Below are 24,618 nucleotides of genomic sequence, written 5' to 3' on the forward strand. Positions count from 1 at the left end.
TTGATCCTTTTATTGATGTCACACAGATACATACAGGTCATTTCCTAAAAAAGGGAAATGTACTATTAACATTCTATTACATGTATGTGATTATTACAGATGTAATTCATATTTCAGAGTAGTAATTGTAAATTACTTCGTGTAATCAAGATGAGAGACCACGGCTATAAAAGCCAAGGTGGATTTGGGAAGCCTGTCGCAGCCATGTCCTGTCCGTTTACGCGAGCCACCCATTGCGGAAGGTGCAAGATTGATAAGGAGAGTCCTCAGAATTCAGCATATATTGCGGGACAGACAGGATCCTTTAGCTCAGCGCGACAGTGTGCTCATAGAGAGATATCGATTTTCCCGTGAGGATATTATTTACTTAACCAACTTGTTGACGAGGGGGTGCAGGACCACCACCTGTCTTTTTTTGCTCTGCCCTTTTCTTGGTTGCTGTTATAAACAAACAAACAGATTATTTCAGGGTCTCTTTCCAAGAGACGAAAAGCAATATAAGTGATAAATATTACCATTCTGTAGAATATTCTTATATTTCACTTTTACTTGTTCCCATGTTCTAGTGGGTCCTGTTGTGGCTCTAATGTGAAAGAGGATATAATATAACAATATAATATAATGTAATATAATATTGGATAATATGGTGTGATATGATAAATCTACCCTACCGCCTACTGGTGTTGGCCAGAGGGGCCGATGGCGCGATATGGCAGCCTGGCTTCTGTCAGTCTGCCCCAGGGCAGCTGTGGCTACAACCGTAGCTGCCTCCACCAGTGTGTGAATGTGAGAGTGAATGAATAGTGGCATTGTAAAGCGCTTTGGGTGCCTTGAAAAGCGCTATATAAATCCAATATATTATTATTATTATTATTAAATTACTTACGAGTTTAATTTGTCAGCAACTTTCTGCCAGCCCTCTCTCCTTGCTTTTGCAGCCTTTGCAGTGTTCCCTTGCGTTCTGATTAAACTCTGAAACTCCTGAAATCCCTCACTCAGGAGTTCTTGCTCTGCTGCCGAAAAATACCGAGCCGAGCGCGCTCCTTCGACATTTTCGCCGACCAATCAGAGGGTTGCCGATCAATGTTTCTACTATCGATGCGTAGCCCCTTTTACGACACCCAGTGATGTCACATTACTGCGTCCAGCTGTAGTAATCGTCAACAGCAGGTGTGTTCGGGGAACCGGATTAGCGAGCTCACGGTTAGCGCGATGATTTGATCTTGGATGTGTCATTTGATCTTGGATGTAGTGAGCGACGTACGAAGAACGGGCCCCAGCTCACCAGATCACTGAACCTTACCTCACATTCTCTTTGGCTGTTTATGATTATGGACACAATTAGTGATAAAAAGCAGCCCTGGCAGTTCAATACCACCAGGGAATTAGTCTGAATTATTGCCAGCAATGTTAAGCAAGCTCTCACTACAGTAACAGTGAACAGCATACAGCAACAGACCCAACAACCCATACTTGTTAAGAAATCTGGATAGGATACCACAAGGAACACCTTCGAATGCCTTCTCTAAGTCCACCAATTGAGTTGAGCGAACTACCAACAATCCTTGATTATCCTTAAGATGATGATGGCCCAGTCCTGTGTCCCATGACTAGGACGAAGGTGGCAGAGGGCAACCAACACTTTTTTGGGGCCCGTGTTAATTAAAATCAGTTGTGGCCCCTGCATGCCAAACACCCAGACAATAGGAGAGCACAATCTCCTATGAGGAGCTGTAAAAGGCCAGCAGCAGCTTTCGGTCATGGTTATTATTCCTCAGGACACGGAGGAAGTGCAGCTGCTGTTAGGCCTTCTTTACCAGTGTGTGAGTCCAGGTGAGATCAGTTGAGATGTGGGTGCCCAGAAGCCTGTAGGTGGAGACAGATTTCACCTGTTCTCTGTTTATAATAAGAGTGGAGTGGACCTGTCTGTGCCTCCTGAAGTCTATTTTGAGTTCTTTTGTTTGAGGACGTTCAGCTTCAGGTTTCTGAGCACCAGCAGGACAAGTTCTCTACCTCAACCCTGTACGCTGTCTCATCTCCATCAGAGATGAGACCGACTATGGTGGTTCATACTTGACCATGACGTTGGTTGTTTGGGTTGGTGTACAGTCATGTGTTTACCGGGCGTACAGTAAGGACCGGGAACGCAGCACCACAAGAATCAAACCAGGCAAAGAAGGTGTTGAACTCCTCTGCAACTTTGAAGCTGCTGTCGGGGGTTGGGGGGCTCTGGCCTTTAAAGTTCGTGAGGGCTTGGATGCCTCTCTATACCTGGCAGAGGTTGTTGCCTGTGAGGAAGCCCTCTATCCTTCCTTACTTCTATCCACCTCTTGTAGGCCTCCTTGGCCTGTTTGATGCCCTTCCTCAGGTTGGCTCTGGCGGGCTGGTTCTGGCCAGGTACGGGGTGTGATAAACCTTTAGGTGGAGCACAGCCTAAAAAGCACCACCGTAGTTTGCCAATCCAAGGACACTGTTGCCAGCTTCCATGCAATGTTGCAGAGGCAAGTTAACCCCTAAAGCCCCACAATGTCTAAAACCTTAAGCAACTTGGAAAAAAATCCACTCCACTCCAGTGGATAGTATTTTTTCATTTTACAGGACATTTTCCCATTTTCATTTCCATTTCCTTTTTTTATGATTCTATTTCTTAACACAGCTTGATTATATCATTATCTGCAACACTCAAGGAAAGGCTTTTCCTTCACACATTGCCAGATCTACAGGATCCAAGTTTAAATGTTTAGGAATTTTTTTTGCAGAAGATTAGTTTAGATGTCTTTGAGTTAGAGCAATTTCATCCTTCATGACAAAACATCGAAATTCCCTATGCCACCAGGGTCACGCCCTTTGAGGAAAACTCTTTTTTCAGTTGAGCCTAAAACCAACTCCTTCAGGGCTTCCTGGGGTTTCTGGGGTCAACTGCCTTGAAGCAGTAAAACATGACATTTCCTGTTCCCACTAGGTAACACTGTGACCAGTCAAATATTGCAAAATGTGCCAAATTTCATGAAAGATCTGAAAAAGGTGATCAAAGACATGAAATAATAATAATAATAATGATAAATGGAGCAGATACAACAGGGCATTCACACTTCGTGTCCTCAGGCCCTAAAAAAACAATCCAGGAAGTCTTAATAGGTATTAGGTAAGTAAAACTATAAAAGACTGCTAAGATTTTGTTTCCTAATTTTTTTTTTTTGAGCAGATTGGAAAATAAGAAACAGACGGCAAGCTACCTTTTGTCATTGTAGATGTCCACTGCTGATTGCCCGCTCTCTTTGGCGAGCCTCATCATGTCCAGCACAGCCATGCCCAGGCACTCCTCCTGCGCTTCATGGCTAACTGGAATATCAACCCAGCCATTCAGAAAGTCACTACGCCACTGGCAAAAGAAAATGAACAAAAGGAAACTGATGAATAATACACAAAGAAAAAAGTAAATATGACTAAAGCTAAAAATTAATCAGATTAGGAGCAGCAGGGTAAACAGAAAGTACCGTATTTTCCGCACTATAAGGCGCACTTAAAATCCTTTAATTTTCTCAAAAATCGGCAGTGCACCTTATAATCCGGTGCGCCTTATATATGAATTCTGGTTGTGCTTACTGACCTCGAACCGATTTTAAGTGGTACACAGCGCTCAAAAATCGTTTTAGTACGACTTCGGTAAGCTACAATGCCACACCACTTGATGGTAGCATTATGGCTACCGTAGTCAGGAGCCTCGCAGAGTAATATGGGTCCAGGAAGTTAGCTCGCTAGTTTCCACCTAAACATGATATACCATGTTCTGACTGAGAGATTTCTAAAAGAATTAAAACGTACATAAATATATATAAACATACATAAAAAATAAATGAAGACAGGTGAGGGTTCCCAATGGTTAGGGACAAATGCAATCATATGGCAGGAAAGGGTCTAAAGGGACCAAACTTGAGTCAGGAGAACAGCTGAGATAATCCATCCGCAATACGAGGTTAGTCATTAATATACTGCAACAACCTGGGAATAGAGGAGCTGCAAGTGAATTCAACATTACTGAATAAATGTTACGGAAGTGGAGGAAGCAAGAAGGATGAGTCGAGTAAAGTTTGACTTTTGACTGTTTTGTTTCGCTAAATGCGCCTTTTGTATGACAACAGACCCGTTCATCGACAGTGTGCCTTATAATCCGGTGCGCTTTATGGTCCGAAAAATACGGCATCTTTTAAGGAGAACAGCTATTTTAATGTTAATATAAAGAAGAGGCTGCCCCTCCATAAGCAAGATTATGGAGGGGCAGCCTCCATAAGCCTGCATTAAAGTTGTGCATTGACAGAAAATGCACAACTTTAATGCACAACTCTTTTTATCCATTATTTCATCAGCAAACTACTACGTGGCTGAACTCTTGCAGAAGTCCACCAAAACAAACCCGTCTGTTTTGCCACACAGCTCGGGGTGTCAATGTGGCAATGGTGATGAAAACAAAACTCAACAGACAGTGTCTTCAAGTGAGGTTAGCACAAACATGACAAGATAAAAAAAAAAGTCAGAAGCTATTTTAAAAACATGCACACAAAAACATTTGTGTGCATGCATACACATAAACAAAAAGAACCTGGACCTGTTCCCCATTTTGTGCTTCTTGAGCACTCTCACTACCCCACTTCCTGTTTTCTTAATTTGTACCAAAGAATGGGCTGACATGACAGACAGACTGGCAGCCAGTCAGAGAGACAGAGAAACAAGCACATTTTATCTCCCACCCAACAGTGCTAAAAAAAAGAGAAAGAAACCACATGCGCAGACGATAAAGAAAGGGTGAAGGCATTAAACAGACTCTGCAGACTCTAAAAACAAAATGACGTCTTACTGTTCTTTATGAGGTATAAAGCGTTAAGACTAACCTGAAAAAACTGGTATGCCATGACACAGTCATCCATCACAGGGCTTTCCATCCCTTTAGAGAAACCATAGCGATGTGCGTATGATAAATTGCTGCTGTTGTACCAGCCAGGAAAATAGTATCTGGACAAGAGGGGTGATCATGGAAAAGAAGAGAAAAGAGAAAAAGAGAAGAAAAAAAAGTTTGAAAAATCTGAAACAGATTAAGGAAATCAGAAAAAAAAACTAAAAAGTATAACTGTCTACCTGATTCTGAAGTGCAGTTTCTCACAGGATGAGTGGTCCACTTTAAAGACATGATTTGGGGCGAACCATGTTCGGTCACTTTCCCTCATTAGGCCAAACAAGCTGCAGTACACTGGACCAATCCCTGGAAAAAGAATAAATATACATATTGTTTTAAATTAATTAAGTCATTTAAATGTTTAAGGTGCTGTTAGTTTTACTCCGTTAGCAGCTATCTTCCAATCACTTCGTCCTACAGTGTCTAACATCATCCCCTATTTAAAGGTCACTTCAGTAAACACTTAATTGCACACATCAATAACCAGTTCGTAAATATAAAAAACAATTTCACTAAACAAACTGCTGATATTTAGAATTTTTTTCGCACATGCAGGATGCTTTGTGGCATCACTGCAGCCTGCAAACAACTGCATTAACATGCTCAACAACAACCAAATATTCTCGTGTAGTGTATCTTCAGTTACCGCTGGTCGATATGCTTCCCCCCACATCGAAAGTCCCTGTGTGCTAGAAGTCTGATGATAATGATGATGATGTATATAGGCTAACAATGGATGGACGACTTCATATACATCCGTAGTAATAAGCATTTGTACAGTATTACGTAAAATGCTTGATAACCCGTCATGTATTTATATTTTTGTAGGAAATGGTGAAATTAATTTGTTGAAACATGTGTATATATATATATATACATGGAAATAGAGTATATAGTTTGTAAAATTCTAAAAAGCTCGAATAAGGTCAGTATTTAGTATGACTACTATGACTCTTAGACTTTCTTTTAATGTTTATAAGCATTCGTCAAGAATATTTCTCCCGGCCTCTTCAAGGAAATCTAAAGCTTTTCTTTGGATGTTGGTTGCCTATTGTCCAAATCTCTGTCAAGACGATCTTATACTGCTTCGATGATGTTGAAGTGCAGGCTCTGTTTTGTTGGTAAGTTGCCTGCTATGTGTAGATCAAATACTTGTTCATTCCTTCGGTGCTTTTTTTATGCTTGAATGATTCACAGGTCAGTGTTAAGTGTCTTTTAAAAAAAAAGAAAAGAAAAAGAAAACCTTCCTCTGAAAGACACCAGTGTCCAAAGAAAACCTCAGAAAGACCTTCAGAAAGCTTGGCAAGGTATTGCTCAAAACGTCAATACAAATTAGAACAAATCTGGCACAATGGAAGCAAAATATTAAGAGAATAATACTGTATTTGGTACAATACTGTATTTTGTCACATCCAACTACAGGGAGTGCAGAATTATTAGGCAAGTTGTATTTTTGAGGAATAATTTTATTATTGAACAACAACCATGTTCTCAATGAACCCAAAAAACTCAATATCAAAGCTGAATGTTTTTGGAAGTAGTTTTTAGTTTGTTTTTAGTTTTAGCTATTTTAGGGGGATATCTGTGTGTGCAGGTGACTATTACTGTGCATAATTATTAGGCAACTCAACAAAAAACAAATATATACCCATTTCAATTATTTATTTTTACCAGTGAAACCAATATAACATCTCCACATTCACAAATATACATTTCTGACATTCAAAAACAAAACAAAAACAAATCAGCGACCAATATAGCCACCTTTCTTTGCAAGGACACTCAAAAGCCTGCCATCCATGGATTCTGTCAGTGTTTTGATCTGTTCACCATCAACATTGCGTGCAGCAGCAACCACAGCCTCCCAGACACTGTTCAGAGAGGTGTACTGTTTTCCCTCCTTGTAAATCTCACATTTGATGATGGACCACAGGTTCTCAATGGGGTTCAGATCAGGTGAACAAGGTGGCCATGTCATTAGTTTTTCTTCTTTTAGACCCTTTCTTGCCAGCCACGCTGTGGAGTACTTGGACGCGTGTGATGGAGCATTGTCCTGCATGAAAATCATGTTTTTCTTGAAGGATGCAGACTTCTTCCTGTACCACTGCTTGAAGAAGGTGTCTTCCAGAAACTGGCAGTAGGACTGGGAGTTGAGCTTGACTCCATCCTCAACCCGAAAAGGCCCCACAAGCTCATCTCTGATGATACCAGCCCAAACCAGTACTCCACCTCCACCTTGCTGGCGTCTGAGTCGGACTGGAGCTCTCTGCCCTTTACCAATCCAGCCACGGGCCCATCCATCTGGCCCATCAAGACTCACTCTCATTTCATCAGTCCATAAAACCTTAGAAAAACCAGTCTTGAGATATTTCTTGGCCCAGTCTTGACGTTTCAGCTTGTGTGTCTTGTTCAGTGGTGGTCGTCTTTCAGCCTTTCTTACCTTGGCCATGTCTCTGAGTATTGCACACCTTGTGCTTTTGGGCACTCCAGTGATGTTGCAGCTCTGAAATATGGCCAAACTGGTGGCAAGTGGCATCTTGGCAGCTGCACGCTTGACTTTTCTCAGTTCATGGGCAGTTATTTTGCACCTTGGTTTTTCCACACGCTTCTTGCGACCCCGTTGACTATTTTGAATGAAACGCTTGATTGTTCGATGATCACGCTTCAGAAGCTTTGCAATTTTGAGACTGCTGCATCCCTCTGCAAGATATCTCACTATTTTTGACTTTTCTGAGCCTGTCAAGTCCTTCTTTTGACCCATTTTGCCAAAGGAAAGGACGTTGCCTAATAATTATGCACACCTGATATAGGGTGTTGATGTCATTAGACCACACCCCTTCTCATTACAGAGATGCACATCACCTAATATGCTTAATTGGTAGTAGGCTTTCGAGCCTATACAGCTTGGAGTAAGACAACATGCATGAAGAGGATGATGTGGACAAAATACTCATTTGCCTAATAATTCTGCACTCCCTGTAGTTCATCCTTGAATCCTGTTCATGTCTGGGCCCCATGTAAAGAAATCCTCTCCAGCTTTTCGTGGTGATGATGTACTCTGCCATGTTTACAAGAACACAGCGGACACCAGGACAGTGGCCTAGACCAAACTTGAACTAGGAAAACCAGTTAAGTTTAAATGAATGTTTTTACCAAATCTGAAAAACTTTCCCTTGAATGCTCCTGAGATAGCGGGTTCCTGACTGAGCTCCTTGGCCAGAGCGTTCTCACTCCCGAGGCGTAACATGTCGACGTTTTGTCACGTCCCGCGGCGTTCCTGAGGAACGCGAAAGGAGACCTTCGGCGTTCTTATGGTACGCGGCGGGTTATTGCTGGAATCCAGTGCAATGACGCTCCCGCGGTAATAGACGTTCCAGCCCTGTATTTCAGCCCTAAACCTAACCTTATCCCTAGCCCTGACCATAACCTTATTCCTGACCTTAACCAGGACTTTAATGATGTTAAATAGCGTGTTTCTAAGCGATTTGAAGAAAAAGAGCGAACATGTGTAGGTTCAGTCCAGACGGTTCTCATATTTCCTCTTTTTCCGAGGTCGTCATTTAGGAACGTGGTGGGTAGCCGAAAACGTAATATGGTGACGATTTGTCACCTAGCGTAAAATGTTACGCTTTGGGAGTGAGAACGGGTTGCCTTGGCATGGGTGATGAACTTTATTGGACTGGGTCAGGCCACGGCGGTCTACAATGCTGAGGCATAAAAAGTGCCATGAAGAAAACAACTGGTGTTTTATCAGTGTTCGAACTGAACTTAAAGGGCATAAAATGTCATCACGCATGCGGAAGCCCTCACACATGTGAAGCAACAGAGTGAGGACAGAAGCGCTGCCGAGGAGGAAATGGGCTCAACCACAACAAGGGAAGTAAAGTCAAAGTGCTAACAAGGTTAATGTACAGACAACTCCTACCGTGTGATATGTATTACAATCAAAACAGTATAAAAAGTTCAAGATACACTGAAGACTAAAATACTGTAGTTCTACATTTTAAGAGATTTGTACCGCATGTTAGATTTAATAACTTTGTATGCTTTTTTTTAGAAACTGAACAATCAAGCAGAACATCCTTGTGTCTTACTTTTTAACTTATTTCTACATGAGGACTAAAAGGAAGAAATTGTACTAGGGATGACTGCAAAGAAGGAGGCCATAATTAACTTCAGTCTGGTAGCAAGTTGTCCTGCCCTAGCCATTTAAATGAATATTAATGATTCTCTAATAAATAATATCCTAGTAACAAACTACTCAACTTATTCAGCTAAATTCAACTGCAATTAACCAACAAAAGAAACAGTCTAAGAGACAGTCAGAAGGTAAAGTACAAGTTTAAGAATTGACAAAGAGGTGGAAATGAAAAATGAAACAAAGACTTTGAAAAATGGGGAAATATAAAAACAGCTCATGGTAAAAAGACTTCATTCAACCGTTCCAGAAGGAAGGGTGCACATAGGGGAAAACAGACACACAGCGAGACAACTTCCTGATCTGAGTTTTCTAGAAAGAGGCGATGACAAAGTGGCCTTACTATCTTAGTTCTGTTTTCACGACTAAAAACTGGCCTAAGCAATCTAATTCTGGTCTTACTTTAAAAGACAGTTTAAGAAAATGTGCATCTAAACCTTGCAGAGCTTGAATGCTCCTTTACGACCTTTACGAGGATTAAACTGGTCAGTTAGCCCTTAGTAACCCAGTGTCTTAGTGATCTGCAACATCTGCCAAACAGCTGAAATTCACATTTTTATTCATGTGTCGTTAACGTTGGGGAGTGTATTTTTTTTTCTTAGTGACCGATGGCTGCCAGGAGGTCACTCACCAATCTTGAGGCCTGCATAATTAGGGCCTAGGTTTTATTTTTAAAAAGCTGTTTTTTGTGACAGTTCAAGTAACCATTATCACTAGTCTACCATAATTATGCACAATCATCTGTGAGTAGTTTGGGAATGTAGACATCTTTAATTTAGAGTCAAATAATTTCTTGTCAGAATGGAGTTAAAGTTCTGCATGAAGTTCCCCTCCCTAGGAAATTCTGTTCAAAATGCAGTCTTGTTTTTTTTTGTCTGGCAGTTTTTGTGTTGGTGTTTCTTGGGGGGGTTTTCTTGCATTTACAAAGAATAAATGAAAGATTAAGAAAAAGGTATGGTATTTAATGTCTAAAACAAATGCACTGAAACAACAGTCCAAAAAAGGTTAACAAACCAGATTACGGGCTCACATTGTTCTGGCAGGGCAAAGAGTATTCATCTCAAAGCAGAAGTAATTCCAATTTAGAGCAATTTTAACCAAGAACAAATCATATTCAAAGAGTGCATCAAGTTTGTTTTCCCCAAAAACGCCAACACAGCTAACTTATTCAACTGCCTTAAAACACCCTAAAATGGATAAGAAAAACAAAACAGTGGTTGCTAATACGAATATCCAACATCAACTCAGGTGCTGTACAATGCATCAGCCTATTCATCCTGAAATAATGTAAATAACATCCATTATTCAGGTATAATGAATTCAGTGAAACGATATATTTTGCTATCTTCTGCAAATGTGCATTAAATAGCAGGAATGTTGCACAATGTAAAACTAAAAGCTGTGCCTGCTGATTTAATGCTTCACCAAGTTTAGCTGAACGAAAAGGAGCCTTTTATTTTCATTGAAAGAGTTGTGCATTAGGGGAACTGCTGCAAACCATGAATGTGAAAGCAGTGCTGTTTTTATGGGACATTTCTAAGTGAAATTTGTAATCCAAAAATGTCTTGTTGGTTAAGAGTGGGTCTTTCACTGCCAGAATATGTGGATACAGAAGAACCTTTAGATTTCATTGATATAAACGCTTAATTAAAAAAATCCTTAACTGTACTGTGACCTATTTAGAGTTCAAGTGGCTTCTTACAGAAAGAAATGTGTTATAAAGAAACCAGTCACCTTTTAAGAGGATTCCAGCGTGAATGTGTGCATTATTTGTAATGCACAGTTAACAGCTGTTGTTTTCTTTATACAAATTTTTTTTGTTAAGCTGAGGTTAGAAAATGGCTCAACCAAAAAATGTCAGATGTGTAAATGAAACTATACACTGCATGTGTGGGTAAACACGTGAACTGAAACACAGTTGTGACTCACCACACGCTTTCGCTGCAGAGATGCAGAGTTCCTCTGCTACGTACTCTCCAGGTGGAAACGTGAGGACACTTTCTGAATAACTTGCCCCGCCCTCTCCTCCCTCCTTCTCGCAGTACTGGTAGACGCTCAGACAGGTGGCCTTACTGTCTTGCTTCGGTCCAGTGGCCAAGTCTAGATTTGGCGGGAGGCCGTTCTGATTTTCCGTGGTGGGCGGGTCCATGTTTGTCAGCAGAATACAAGCCATGTGCCGCTTAAAAAAAGACATGCACCTGTCAGGTGAAAAAGAAGAGATAAAATGAGAAAGGAACGACTTAGAGTGAAAGGAGGCACTGCTGCAGAGAAGGATATTTAGGGGGTATTCAACCTATGCTTTGCAGCAATTGCTAATAAATACTACTTTACAACTGACCATTCAGTACATGTTGCATTGGATAGAAGCTAAGGATTTGAGGGGGTTTTTTGGAGGGGGGGGGGAGTTCTGCATATTAGAATTGTTTTGTTTTTGCATTTCATCAGTAACAGTTACAAGCAGTGAAAACTAGAACTTTGCAGTGTCATTGTCTGTAATAATATCCTGACCTCTGTTAACTTGACAACACTGAGCACTTCCGGCACCTGTACTGTATATAGATAAGAACTTTAGTTGCAAGTGAGCTTCTGAGTTAGTGGCGACACGGTTGCACAAAACTTTTTAGAGAGGAGAGATGCAAAAATGTGCAATAAAAACACTATATGAATGAAGCGGCTTATGTAATACAACAACCTGAACGATCTTAATAAAAACAAGACTGTCTCACTGTGCTTTATTTGAAAATATATCCATATACCAGTAATATCTGTAGTCAGCATTGTGTGGTGTAGCTCAGCTAAAACGCCCTTTGCTTGCAGAGTTCTTGATTTAAGAAGAGCTCTTCTTTCTGTGCACAAACTAGAAACCTAGAGTTAAATGTGAATAGAGCTGCACTTTAATTGTTGTGTACTACACTGGTACATGGAAGCCACAGGTATTTGGAATGACTCACTCAGAAGTCTCTGATTTGTGTATATTTGTAATACCAGAACATTAGATAGACTGCAGACCAATTCAGTGCTAGGTAGGATCTGTATGTTTGGTTTGGGACAGACCTTTAAGCCAGATGCCATTTCCCAAACAGCCCTCCAATTTACTACATCCGGGTTGTACTGAGGATGCAGATATAAGCTTGTGACCCACTGAGCCCGGGCTCAGGGGGGTCACAATAATAAACCATTACGCCATGAAAGCACTCCACTGATGAATTCAGTAGAAAGACTTATTCTTGTTTTATAGCAACATGTGTGTGTCTGTTTAGCATTTTCCTCTGGAGAGCCTTGTTCCTCTGGAACATTAGAATACACATTTAGGACTACTCTGATCAGTTCGCATTTTCAATGTGTGCTGGGGTAAACAGCATCAGATGAAGCTCATAAGTGAAGAATGACCTCTATTGAAGTGCACAGTGGTAAGTGTAGCTTCTTGACTTAAACGTTCAACCTCTCTCCTTGGAAATTACAGTCATCCCAACAAAAGAATAAAAACTCTACGCCCTCAACTTAATGCCAGCAGCAACAAAACAGTGTCAAACAAAGGTGTTATTACTGACTTATAAAAACAAAGAGGAAGTGCAACAATATTAAAACAAACAACACATAAAAAAACTGCACAAGTGCTGCGGAGAGATAACAAAAATGGATTTCATGAAAATTAAGTCAGCGGTAACTTTTAAATGACTTCTGAAAACATTTTTATAGTTGAGCTTTCCCTTTTGGCAAAGCTTATTATCATTTCTTTTAACTTTTTTATCCAAACTATGATCCATTGTTTAGCCGTGTGTTTGAAAAATAGTGCAATACAAATAAAACTATGATAATATTTCTGGACAACCGTCAGTAGGTAGGCATTATTACTGACTGAGATAAGCCTTCCTGTTTCAGATAGGCGCTGACCCCTGTCTGGCCATGGATATCTGCCTGGTTACAGAGGTCTTTAGAGCTGCTTCCAATACATTGAGTACAAGTACTAAGTGCTCATTTGCTGCACAAACCTCAGCAGACAAGAGAATTGCGTGTTTTCACAATACTTGAGTAGCCATGCTTTCAAAATGTTTTTGAAATTGTTGTTTAACGTTTAAATCTTTGGTGACCTAAATTCAGTTAATGGGTACTTCCTATTTTATTACTGGGTCAAAGTATTGTGCCAGCAGGGGTGTAAGCGGCTCTGGATTAAACCGATTACTCCAATTAATGATACAGATTCAATTTATCAAACAACTGAACAAGCGTTGTTTACTAGTGGTACTCGTATTCTGGCCACTGCCCTTCAGCACATGCTTCACCATAGCAGGGGCTCGATGTAAGTCTTACTTTAAACGACAGTAATAGCCGGTAATAGTTTAAGCAGAATAAAACAATAATAAAGTCAAGCTAATTAAAACAATGGGAGCTGTAGGTATAAAGTTGATGACAAAAGAGAGACTTGCACATTTTGTTTTTACAGTTCCAGGCAGAGCAGCTCACTAAATGCTGCAGTAATAATATTCTTCCAATTGTTTCAGGTCTCTATTGATGTTATTATAATTGTTCGATAGCTGGGGACTATTCTACATGTTGTACAAGAAGAGAGAGAAAAACAGCCCTGTTTACACACCCAAAACGTTTATCATGCAGCAGACACACACACACAGAGTTTTACCAGTTCCTTGCTCCGTCTTATCAGGGCCTTGGTATAAGTTGAGGTCAGAGCTATCAGCTCTCACACATTTTACTTTTTATGACTTTTTGGTTTCACTTCTGGTTACAACGCCAGCTCTTCATTCAGCCTGGACTGCTGGACTTCATTAAAAGTCAGGATTAAAGGTGCTTTTTGTACAATTAAAATAACCATCAGCAGTCGATCTTAAAATAAGCTGAATGTCTGTTGTACATTTCAAGGTTATGGTTCTGAGTTTCAGACTGTTGGCTGCAGTGCCAGCTGACCACAGAAAAAGTTGTGTGTGACTAAAGTCTATCTGGGCTGGAAGCCTGCCAGAGGCTACCGTGCAAATTTCCAGTGGACATTCCTATCTGCAGATCCTTCTGTACAGACTGTTGTCCTGTCTGAGCAACTTTTCTGCAAACTAAAATATTCTTTCCACTGTGAACTGTGGATATCCACCCAGTTGCTCTCCAGGGGTGGTCCTCGTGATCTGAGCTGCTCTTTAAGTTTTGCTTTTACTGCAGCCTCCTCTTACGCTGCAATCCTTCTTTCGGTTTCATCTAATCGTAAATGTCTTTAAGTAGTTTATTCTCTTGTCTAAACCACTTATCTCATCCTTCCTTGGTCTTCTAACCTAAAGCTAACCTTTACTGTAACACCTAAGCCTAACCCTTTCTCCATTCTATCATTGTTCTTGTTCTGGCAACTTATTTTATTGAAACTAACTAATGCTTATATATATTTCTATATTTTATTAAACAAAACAGACTGTTTGGGATTTTTTTTTTGTTTTTGGTCCCAACTTCTCCAGGTTCACTCAAACACATCTCAGAATAGATTGTTTCATTCTACTGGACAGAGCCAGTAAAATCCAGCTTTAAAATGAATTCCTCCTTTATCTAAACTGTTTTATTTGTCTGCATTGCTCTTTAACAACTTCAAAACTCTAATTTTTGTGTATTTTCTTTACATAGATGTTACATAGATCTCGACTTAGTAGAAGCTGATAAAAGTTGAAGAATTAGTACTACAGTGGTGGAGGGGGGGTAATCTATACAAGGACTGGCAGAGAAATTACAGAATTAGCATGTGCTGTTTTGGAAGTGGATTAGTAGTTACTGTATAACAGCTATAGCATAAGTAGACTAGATATAATTACACTGCTTTAAATACTATACACAAATTGGAAATAGACTTACAAAAAAGGTGTGCAGGCACAAAATTACTCCACGCAGAATCAACACTATTAAATAACAATCTTAATAAAAATAGTATCAAAACTTACTGACAAAATACTGGAAGCTACAGGAAAACATGTTCTGGCTAAACAGCTGCAGAATGAAATATATTGTAATATTTTTTAATAAGTGACTAGTGACATTATCACAGCAAATACATCAAAGTTACATTTTAAGTGAGAAAGAAAACCCTACAAAACTGAAAAGCAGATTGATGGCTGAAACATTAAGAAAAAGCTGCAATTGTGCCAGTTCACTTGAGGAAAACAACAGCAGGAAAGGATACGACTTCCAGCAGTAACTTAACACAGTTCTGACACCATAAAAGTAATTAGTTATGTGCAGACAGGACCACAGAAGCAGGCTACAGCAATGGAGACCTCAGCTGACCCTGTTAAGTCAACACAACTCAGAATGAGGGGCGGTTTATAGACACAGAGCATAAAACGTTAGTGGTTACCATTCACAGCTTTATAACAGAGTAATTCCCATTCATTAAGAATTTTGACCATGACTTGAATGTACTGAAAGTTAAACTAAACCACTTCCTGCCAAAAACATAAAAAATCACACAAAGGAGGCTCAGCTACACATTAAATTCAGCAAGAAACCACACTATGAGATGGTAGTCTTTGCAGTCTTGGTGAGATTGGAGTAGTGACACTTGAACCTGCACTCCACATTTCAGAGCATCTTCAAAGCACAGCTGCAGGCCAGGACAGTGGAGCTGTTGAACTTTGCCTGACCAATGTATCATTTTCTAACAGAAAGTTCTTGTCTTTGTTCTGTCTACTGTGGCTCAAAATGTTGTCCATCCCTGCTCTAGGTCCTGCCAAGGCTTTCCACAATGGCTTAGAAATGTAATATAGCTTGGATAGGCTCCAGTTTCACTGCAATCCTAAATTGAATAAGCAAAAGAAAACAGATGGATGAGAAAAAGCTGTTAGCTGGATTGGCTTACACTATTGTTTACTGCAACACTTGAGAGACTCCTAGTATTCAGTATAACAACTTCCTTGCTAACTTTATTCATGAGGCTTCACACAGGTCCAAAACATTATCAGCTAGCACCACACCCCAATTCAACTGAAAAACAAAAAAAAACCCTCATAATAAAATACACAGCAAAAGGATAAAACAGAAGAAAATAAAATCACAGTGGCCAGCTGGACTTCTCTCAATCCTAATCTTTCACTAGTTCTAGAAGAGGTTGTAAAAATGTCAATTTTATTCAGGAGCTTTGCAGACAGATACAAAAAAACTGATGACTTTGATGAAAGGAAAACATCTAATGATTTCACAAACACCAACTAACCGGCACAACTATCTAGTTAAGCAAAAGTCCCTACTTACCATTACCGATGCTATCTATAGAAACTAATCTGGCTTCACAATTAGAGGGTTGCTTCCTTGCTTGATGCACTGTTGGTGCTGTATGACACTCTGGAATCACTATTGATGTCAAGCTATACAGAGGCTTGTTTGACCTGTGTAACAATCTTGACTATTTGGTCCTAGAGGTGTATTTAATTTTTTATTTCCAAGTCCTCAATCAGCTCTTTACATGTTTACTTATCAAGCTTCTTATCGTATTATAATTAAATTTCTACTCACTGACCCCATCTTTTGTGTTATCTTGACTGTCTGGACTATTTAATTTTGTCATATTATATTTATGTTGCCGAGCTAATCCACTTTATCTAAGGTACTTTTTAATCGGTTGTGTTTAGTGTTTGGGCTCCTGCAGCACAGTGGAGATAAAGAAACTATATCGTTACGTTCTGACAAGTCAACACACGCTGCTCTGTTAAAATAACCTGCGCTGCTGTTATCTCTCAAAAGGTCACATGTAAAAATCCCCCTTTTGTCTTTTGACAAAATATCACAATATTTTAATGATTTTTCCCCCACAGAAGAAAGGAAAACTAATTAAAAGAAAACAACATCAGAATAGAGACCAACAGACTGCAACTGGAAAGGATTGGTTTCACTAGTAACTGAGCAAACAGAGCCATAACAGGGTTGTGGCTAAAGTTCATAAAAACACATTCAACCCATTTACCATATACTGACACAACACTGTGTTTGTTTTAGCATGTTGACACTTCCCCAAAAACATGCACAAAACATAGAAATTGCACATACTCTGTGGAAAGGAAAATATAAGTAAACACTTTTTTTCTACTGAAGTAGAGCAGTCCATGTTTACCTACATTACTTCTGTTGCTATGTATGTAGAAATACTCCAACTCAGTGAAGAGGAGGAATGAAAACCCACACTCAAGGCTGTGCTATATAAAACATTACTGCCCTTTCTTATACAATTAACATCTTAAAAAAAAAACACTATTCCCATTACATTACGAAGAAAACACCCAGAACACACAACAGCAAAAGCAAAAGCAAACCAAGAGAAATAACAACTGCAACACCATTTACTTATATGTTTGCAACAGTTTCTGAGTTACACACAAATGGTGATCAAGAGAGCAGACAAGACTGAAACACCTCCCTTGTCGGCTTCTCCTTCTGTTGAAAAGCTAATATTGCGCATGCAGTAACACAACAAATTGTAAACTCGATTATTATTATTTACCCATCTTTTAGTAAAACTGTGAGAAGCTTCAAAGCTTCAAAAGAGCAAAAAAACCTAGTGTCACCACATATAATAACTGTATGCGGCAAAGACTCTCGCATGGAGCTGAAATTATACTGTCAACATTTCCAGGGTGTATCCTCCATCTTGCCTGATGACAGCGGGAAAGCCTCAAGTCTCACCGTGACCCTGAGCTTGATGAGCCAAAGAAAAAAGATAGATGGAAGGTTGGCTGCTGGAATCACATATTCATCATTAGCAGCTGAGTCACTGTAATCAGCACAGCACGATATTTGATAACTTGGGTTATGAGGCTTCAAAAGGGTCCAGAACGTCAAGAGTTATCACCCCACCCCAATTCTCTTCATTATAAGGAGAAAAAAACCCTAAAAAAAAACAGCAAATAAGGAAAACAGCAGAAAAAAAAATCTGATTTCAGCAAGAGATTAGTCGACCTGCTGAATAGGAATAGTTGCCATACATACTGGAAGAGTTTTGCTCATGTCCATGATATTTTACCAGCTGCAAATGAGCACTGTGACTCACTGAGTAAAAAAATGCTTCTTTGCTACAGGGGTATGTGAGAAATGCAGCTGCACAGCACCGCAAATATGAAGCCAAAACAAATGACTCTGGTGGGCAAGAGACATCTCACAACTGGTGAAGGTTACGTAAATACTATTACCAGTACTGATGCTGTCTTACAGAATTTAGACATGATCCAATATCATCCAGCTTTTTCCGGTTCCAATACCTTGGCTGTGGTTATCTGCTGATACTCAGTATCAATAGGAGATCGGTGAAATTAGGAATATGTATTCCTCACTCACAGACAAGGAGCTGACAGTAAACAGGTGAAGAGAAATAATCATGCCTGGCATAATAAAGGCTCACCACTAAGAGTTACACAAAAACCCACGTCCTTCCATGTTCTTAAATAAGATTACTGACCAAACATGACGAGGATGAGAAGGGCTCACTTTATCAGGTCACTTTGACCAATGTTAAAAACTTTTGCGAGCATACAAGCAGAAGCGTGAAATACGTCCAAAATACGGTCCCTCAGCTATTCGCTTCTTCTGTGCTATGTTAGCTCTGCTGCTAGCTGTGGCAGGAATGCAGAGAGGTGGACTGAATGGACCAAGGATCTGCTCTTTTTCACCATTAGCTGATCAAATTATTAGCTGGGGACATACCCGAGACGAACTGTTCTGGCATTAAGAGGAGAAGACTGGACTGTATTGTTAGTGCATGATGTGTAATTTGGAATCAGTGCAAACTACACAACAGGGACACCGTCTCTAAACTGTTTAAGGAAAATGCACTTTAAAAACAGAGTCAGTGACTTTAGAGTAGATGATCATACATGTTAGAAGTCTACACTAATGTTATACATTAAAAGGGATTTTCAATCTCACAATAAGGATTCTATATAATTAATTTAACACTGGTGTCAGATCAGTACTCGATATTTCCAGAAAGCCCAAAGTCATGGTATTAATATTAAATAGAAACTGGAAAAAGTCAAGGCATTTCCCTACGTGATTAATATATAACTATATTTTATCAGAAAGTACCAGCTCTTTTACACAAGATTCTTGGATCAAGTAGTAACCACATAAAACAACAACATCTAGTGACAATGACCACCTTCAGCACATTCTTTATGATGCTTTAGGTATTGATATACATTATAGGTATAACCATGTATACGTTTAGTTCTTTACACTAGCTATTTCATATTCAAAGTACATAAGTAGAAAAATGCTGTTTACCCCAGATCTGTTGCCAAGTAACATCATAAGCAACAGAAAAATGAAGGCGACACCTTCATAGTTTCCTATGTTGAAATGCATACATTTAGAAGATTAAAAAGCATGTTTACAGGCTGGTACAAACTGATTTGAGTTCCCTTCTTTCACAACAACTCAAAAGAGGGTAAAGAGGTAGGCTTTAATAACTCATCCACCTTGATGCTGTGGTGTGCCTCACATTTTCTAACTGGAGTTAATGAACTGGACCTCTTCACTGTATCTATGTTACTCTATGCCCTTTGGATCATTTTAATGGATCATTTGACAAATATAAGGGCTCACTGAGTTACGCAGCCAAGCCAATAAGCTTGTGCTGTTTTGTTAGACTGCTATTACTCTGCTACTAAACAGTAATAAGCTGACGTGTACGCCAAATATGACTTCCTACACCAAATGTTAGCATAAAGACTTCAACTCTGAAAGTCGAAAACAAGTGGGTGACATCGCAGTGACTACATCCATCTTTTATAGCATCTATGGTTATCTAATGCAGCAGATACAGAGAAAGAGACAGAGGTAAGCTGGAACTTTACCCAATGTGACTTTTTGGCTAAAAATACACCAGTGCTGTTTCCTGCGAATGGTCAGTGATGGTCAATCAACCAAAATATAAAGAATGCAGTGGTAAGCAAGAGATAAGAGGCAGATAAGAGGTGACGAGCAAATCATCGAGTACATTATTTAAAAACAACAACACACAGCAAGTTGCTAACTGTGAAGCATTCTGGCACAGACTTTCAGTCACAAGTGAAGAAGGCTGTTAAGCTGTCTGAAAATAATAAAGTTCAGGGTCAGAATTAATTGAGCAATTTCACATTTGCATTGCACACTAAACCCTACTTCCTTGGACCTTGCTCTAATCTAGCCACAAGTCTCTCTGTGTTGTGATGGTTCCTAAAAGGGTCATAAACATTATTTAAAGAAAGTTGTGATATGAAACAACATGAAGCTCTTATCGTGCTGTTCCATTTTAAACCACTCAACTAATTTTTCTCCACTGCAACAGCTGACAGTGCGGTTCTTTGTACATGACCTGGATAAAACTTGCACACACTGATGCAAGAATAATGTACTTTCCCCATAAAATGCCTGTGTCACTGATGTTGTCCTTCCAGTAAATAAAACAGTTTATTTGTCTTTGAAAACTGTGCCAGCTCTGCCTACATACACAACTGAAACATTACCAAGGCTATTAGTGGTTATTTTACAACTAAAATAAGACAGCAGTGGCAAACTGTATATATGTCAGATCTAAACCTAACATACTTATACTACTTCAGTATATCCTTGTTGTGATAAATGTGGACCTTAACCCGTCTTTATTCTATCACCAGCACTTTCCTTCAAATGGCATACAGTCAGAATAAGAATTCTTTTTAGTATTACTGATGACAGATGATTCAAACATTTCAAAAATTATAAAGCTTGAACTGGAAACTGACTGCTCTCAAGAGTACAGGCTTGCAAAATTAATCATCACTACTATAAAGAATCCATTCAAATCATAAATCTAGCAGCTTTGTAATGTAAAAGGTTTGTAATAAACCCTACCCCCATGAAGACTCAAAGTTGGGGTTTTTGTCAAAGGTTCTTGAGAGCGGTGTTGATTAAAGGGATGAGGGAATCCCCTTTTATTACATCTTACCAAAACGGTCTAATACTGTGCAACCGACCTTATCGCTGGAGTTTATTCATACTTGAGCTCATTTTCCAACGACATAAAGAAGATCATTCTCCTGTTCAACTGGTCTGTATCCTTTTCAATTGGAGCAACAAATATTTCCAGTTATTAAAGTATTCCCGTTTACTGATAAAAATCAGAGTAAGCTGTTACAAATGCCTTTTCAGGGAGGACACGAATTTAGATTAAGATAATGGTTGATTTATTTTTTGTACCTTGCATTTATATGTGTTGAATGCTGCGAGCTCTTGCAAGCATTAAATAAAGCAACCTGTTCTTAGTGGTTTTCATTCAAAGGTTTCCCAGGAGCCTCTCCTTGGTGATCTAAAAGCAGTATATGATTACTGTCTAAAAACCTTCAGCAAATAAAATCTGTTACAATATGGAAGGAGCTGCCAGACATTTTCACTAAAGTACTGATTTAAAAGAGGCAGGGGAGACTTTGGAAGAAGGCAGTAAGCAGCTGGACAAATCCCCATTGTTTGAATCTTTAGACTAGTTAGACATGCTATTCACACCAATTTAAAGTGAGTTCTGTACTGGGGTGCCAGGAATATGTCATGCAATACAATTAAGCCGTTTCCAACATGACAATGAGTTCAGTCTACAGGCCTCTATAATAATTAGCCTTATTAAAGACAGTCTGTAATGAGGAACTGTACGACACACTAATGTAAGCCTTAAATCGGTTTAGAGACTGTGTTCCTGTTGTGTAGTTTGCACTCAAGATAGACGTATCTTGAGCTATGTATTTATTTACATAAATAAATACATTTTACAGCTTATGTATTTAAGCTATAACTCCAGTAACAGGGAGGTTAGTGGAGTTAACTAAGAATAAACTAAAATACAAAACTAAATGAGCAAGACTAACAGAAATAAAGACAAGAATTATGAGAAAAATGGGAAGTAACAACATCACAACACACTTGATGAGACATGCATTTGTGTCCTGGTGAGACTTGGGATTACTATTCTATATGATCATCAATCAAGTGCCATTAAAAATTGCATTATTCTTAAGTTCTAAAATACATGCTCCTAATGAATAGTCTCTATATCCTAATAATGGCAAAAAATAAATAAATAAATAAAACTAAGAAAGAAAGTAATAAAAACGAAACTAAAACTACACGCTTGTAGACCATAAAGACAAAACTGAAATATGCTAAATCCTCATTGGGTGCTAACTGAAAAAAATCAAATTCCTAAGATAAAGCTCAGAGGTAAGAAGGAAAAACAAGTAAGAGTATAGAAAACTAATAATTCTAGGATGCAGCTCCCCAGTGAATTAGTTCCTGAACACCCAAAGTTTAACAAAATAGAGAAATCATACTATACATGTTTGTATGCTCCCTATCTCCTCCTATACGAGTGAACCAATCTTGATGAGACATTGTGAGTGCCAATGCGTATATGGCATATACAAACATTTTATACAATTCCACAATCGAATATGTTTGTACAGTTCAGCTTAATAGACAATTTGACTGTACACCGAATGGAATGTCATAGCATAGAAGCAATGTCATATTGAAGGAACGTTATAGTAAGGTGTAGAATGTCGTAGTATAGAATGGAATGTCATAGTATAGAAGCAATGTCATATTGAAGGAACGTTATAGTAAGGTGTAGAATGTCGTAGTATAGAATGGAATGTCATAGCATAGAAGCAATGTCATATTGAAGGAACGTTATAGTAAGGTGTAGAATGTCGTAGTATAGAATGGAATGTCATAGCATAGAAGCAATGTCATATTGAAGGAACGTTATAGTAAGGTGTAGAATGTCGTAGTATAGAATGGAATGTCATAGTATAGAAGCAATGTCATATTGAAGGAACGTTATAGTAAGGTGTAGAATGTCGTAGTGTAGAATGGAATGTCATAGTAAAGATTGGATTGTCATAATATAGAAAGGAATTTCATAGAATGAAATGTCATATTGAACAGAACATTACAGTAAGGTGTGGAATATCGTGGTATAGAATGGAATGCCAGATTAGAATGCCATGTCCCAGTATATAATGTATTATAGCATCATACTTTAATGATGTACGTAGGTATATAATCTGGTAATAAAGGGTTAAACTAGTTATAAATAAATGTAAACTGTTGACATCGCTGAGTTGACATCGCTTTATTCACGTCAACAAACATGCAAAGCTCTGCAGAGGGGGTCTTCATGAAGGTCAGCTTTTTCCTGAAGGTCTGTAAAAGTGCTGCCTCTTCAGGTTTTCAAAACTCGAATTACTGGTTGATAACGGACTGCTGATGGCAGATGGGCACAGCAGTACATATAGGCTGTAATAAAATCCTGATCCAAATCAATGATCATTAGTCTTTTTCTTTACACGGGCATGTTTGATAAACTGAGAGTGGACTGCAGTGAAAATCTAACTAAATGGATTTTCTTAGTAAGTTTCTTGTGTGCAGCCGTTTCTATATTTACCACGTAAACACAAGTATGGCAGGCACATGCTCAGCAAAAACTTTCTGTAAAAAAGCAAAGTTTAGCAAGTCTGACTGCCACACACCAACTGATGAAGCCCGGCTCGACTAGCTAAGTTACTGCGCTAACCATAAGCACGATTAAATTCATAGCAACAATGACTCCTCTCAGCATCACCCGCACACGCTCGCACTTACTCTCCTTCCTTTAGGTTACGGCTGCTTCAGCTTCCCTTCCGTCCGCTCGGGTCTGCGGGTCGGCGTGTAGTCCAGTGCTGGGTCAACTTCGCGCTACAGCTAAGCTACGACGGCTCCTGAATGTTCACCATAGCTGTCAATAAAAGTACCCGCTGCTTCGTTATTTTCTCCCTCAAACGCCATCCTGTTGGTCTTTACATATTTCCCTGCGACTGCTTCGTTTTACTCTCCACACTAACTACACTGTAGGTCAGCTCTCCGTATTTTCTTTTTTTTAACCCGACATGTTTGCTTTAAGGTCAAATAGAGCACGGACTGAAACCTCCACCGTAGAAACCTCCTGTTATGTGCGGACACACTGATACAGCGACAGATTATGGAGGTTTGAGGGCGGAGCAGAATGCCCCTTTTTTTTCTGTTTAAGCTCGCTTCTGGCTCTCTGCCCTCGCCCTAGCTCCTTCCGCGTTTGACGTAGAAAAAATAAAAATAAAAACGATGTTGATATATCAGCCATCAGCAACAGTGTTTACTTTTGGCCCCTTTACAGGTCTACTTCGCTTCAGTTCATATGAAAATACTGTGGGCTACTTTTCCTTGAACACATTTTTATAGCTTTGACCTTTTTTAAGGTCATGAGCCTAAAAATCCCTCCCAGCCACGACATTAAAATGTTTTTACTCATTTAAGCATTATAGATCGATGGTGTTCAGTAAAATAAACGGCATTCTCCATGATGAGTGCCACTCTGGCCATGTATGGAGGACCAAAGCGTCAAAATAATAATTAAAAAAAAAAATCAGAAAATGTATAAATGCTCTTGCTGGATGAGCCTAATATCCAGTTAAATCAA

General features: G+C 39.3%; 1 protein-coding gene across 1 annotated transcript in view; it reads right to left on the bottom strand.

Moving 5' to 3' along the window:
• The window catches only part of jak2a (Janus kinase 2a), a 42,043-nt gene extending 17,886 nt beyond the window's left edge, over positions 1-24,157 (bottom strand). The window contains exons 1-5 of the mRNA XM_085279251.1: positions 23,769-24,157; positions 11,079-11,347; positions 5,134-5,257; positions 4,890-5,010; positions 3,237-3,382 (exon numbers count right to left, since the gene is read on the bottom strand). Coding sequence (XP_085135377.1) covers positions 3,237-3,382; positions 4,890-5,010; positions 5,134-5,257; positions 11,079-11,343 — 656 coding nt within the window. The 5' untranslated portion in view covers positions 11,344-11,347; positions 23,769-24,157. The remainder of the gene's footprint in view (positions 1-3,236; positions 3,383-4,889; positions 5,011-5,133; positions 5,258-11,078; positions 11,348-23,768) is intronic.
• Between the last annotated feature and the right edge of the window lie 461 nt (positions 24,158-24,618).

The sequence above is a fragment of the Mchenga conophoros genome, linkage group LG7 (assembly GCF_057382185.1).
Source record: "Mchenga conophoros isolate Kocher_MC1m ecotype Shallow Benthic linkage group LG7, M_conophoros_male_GT1.1, whole genome shotgun sequence".
In the NCBI taxonomy this organism is placed as follows: domain Eukaryota; kingdom Metazoa; phylum Chordata; class Actinopteri; order Cichliformes; family Cichlidae; genus Mchenga; species Mchenga conophoros.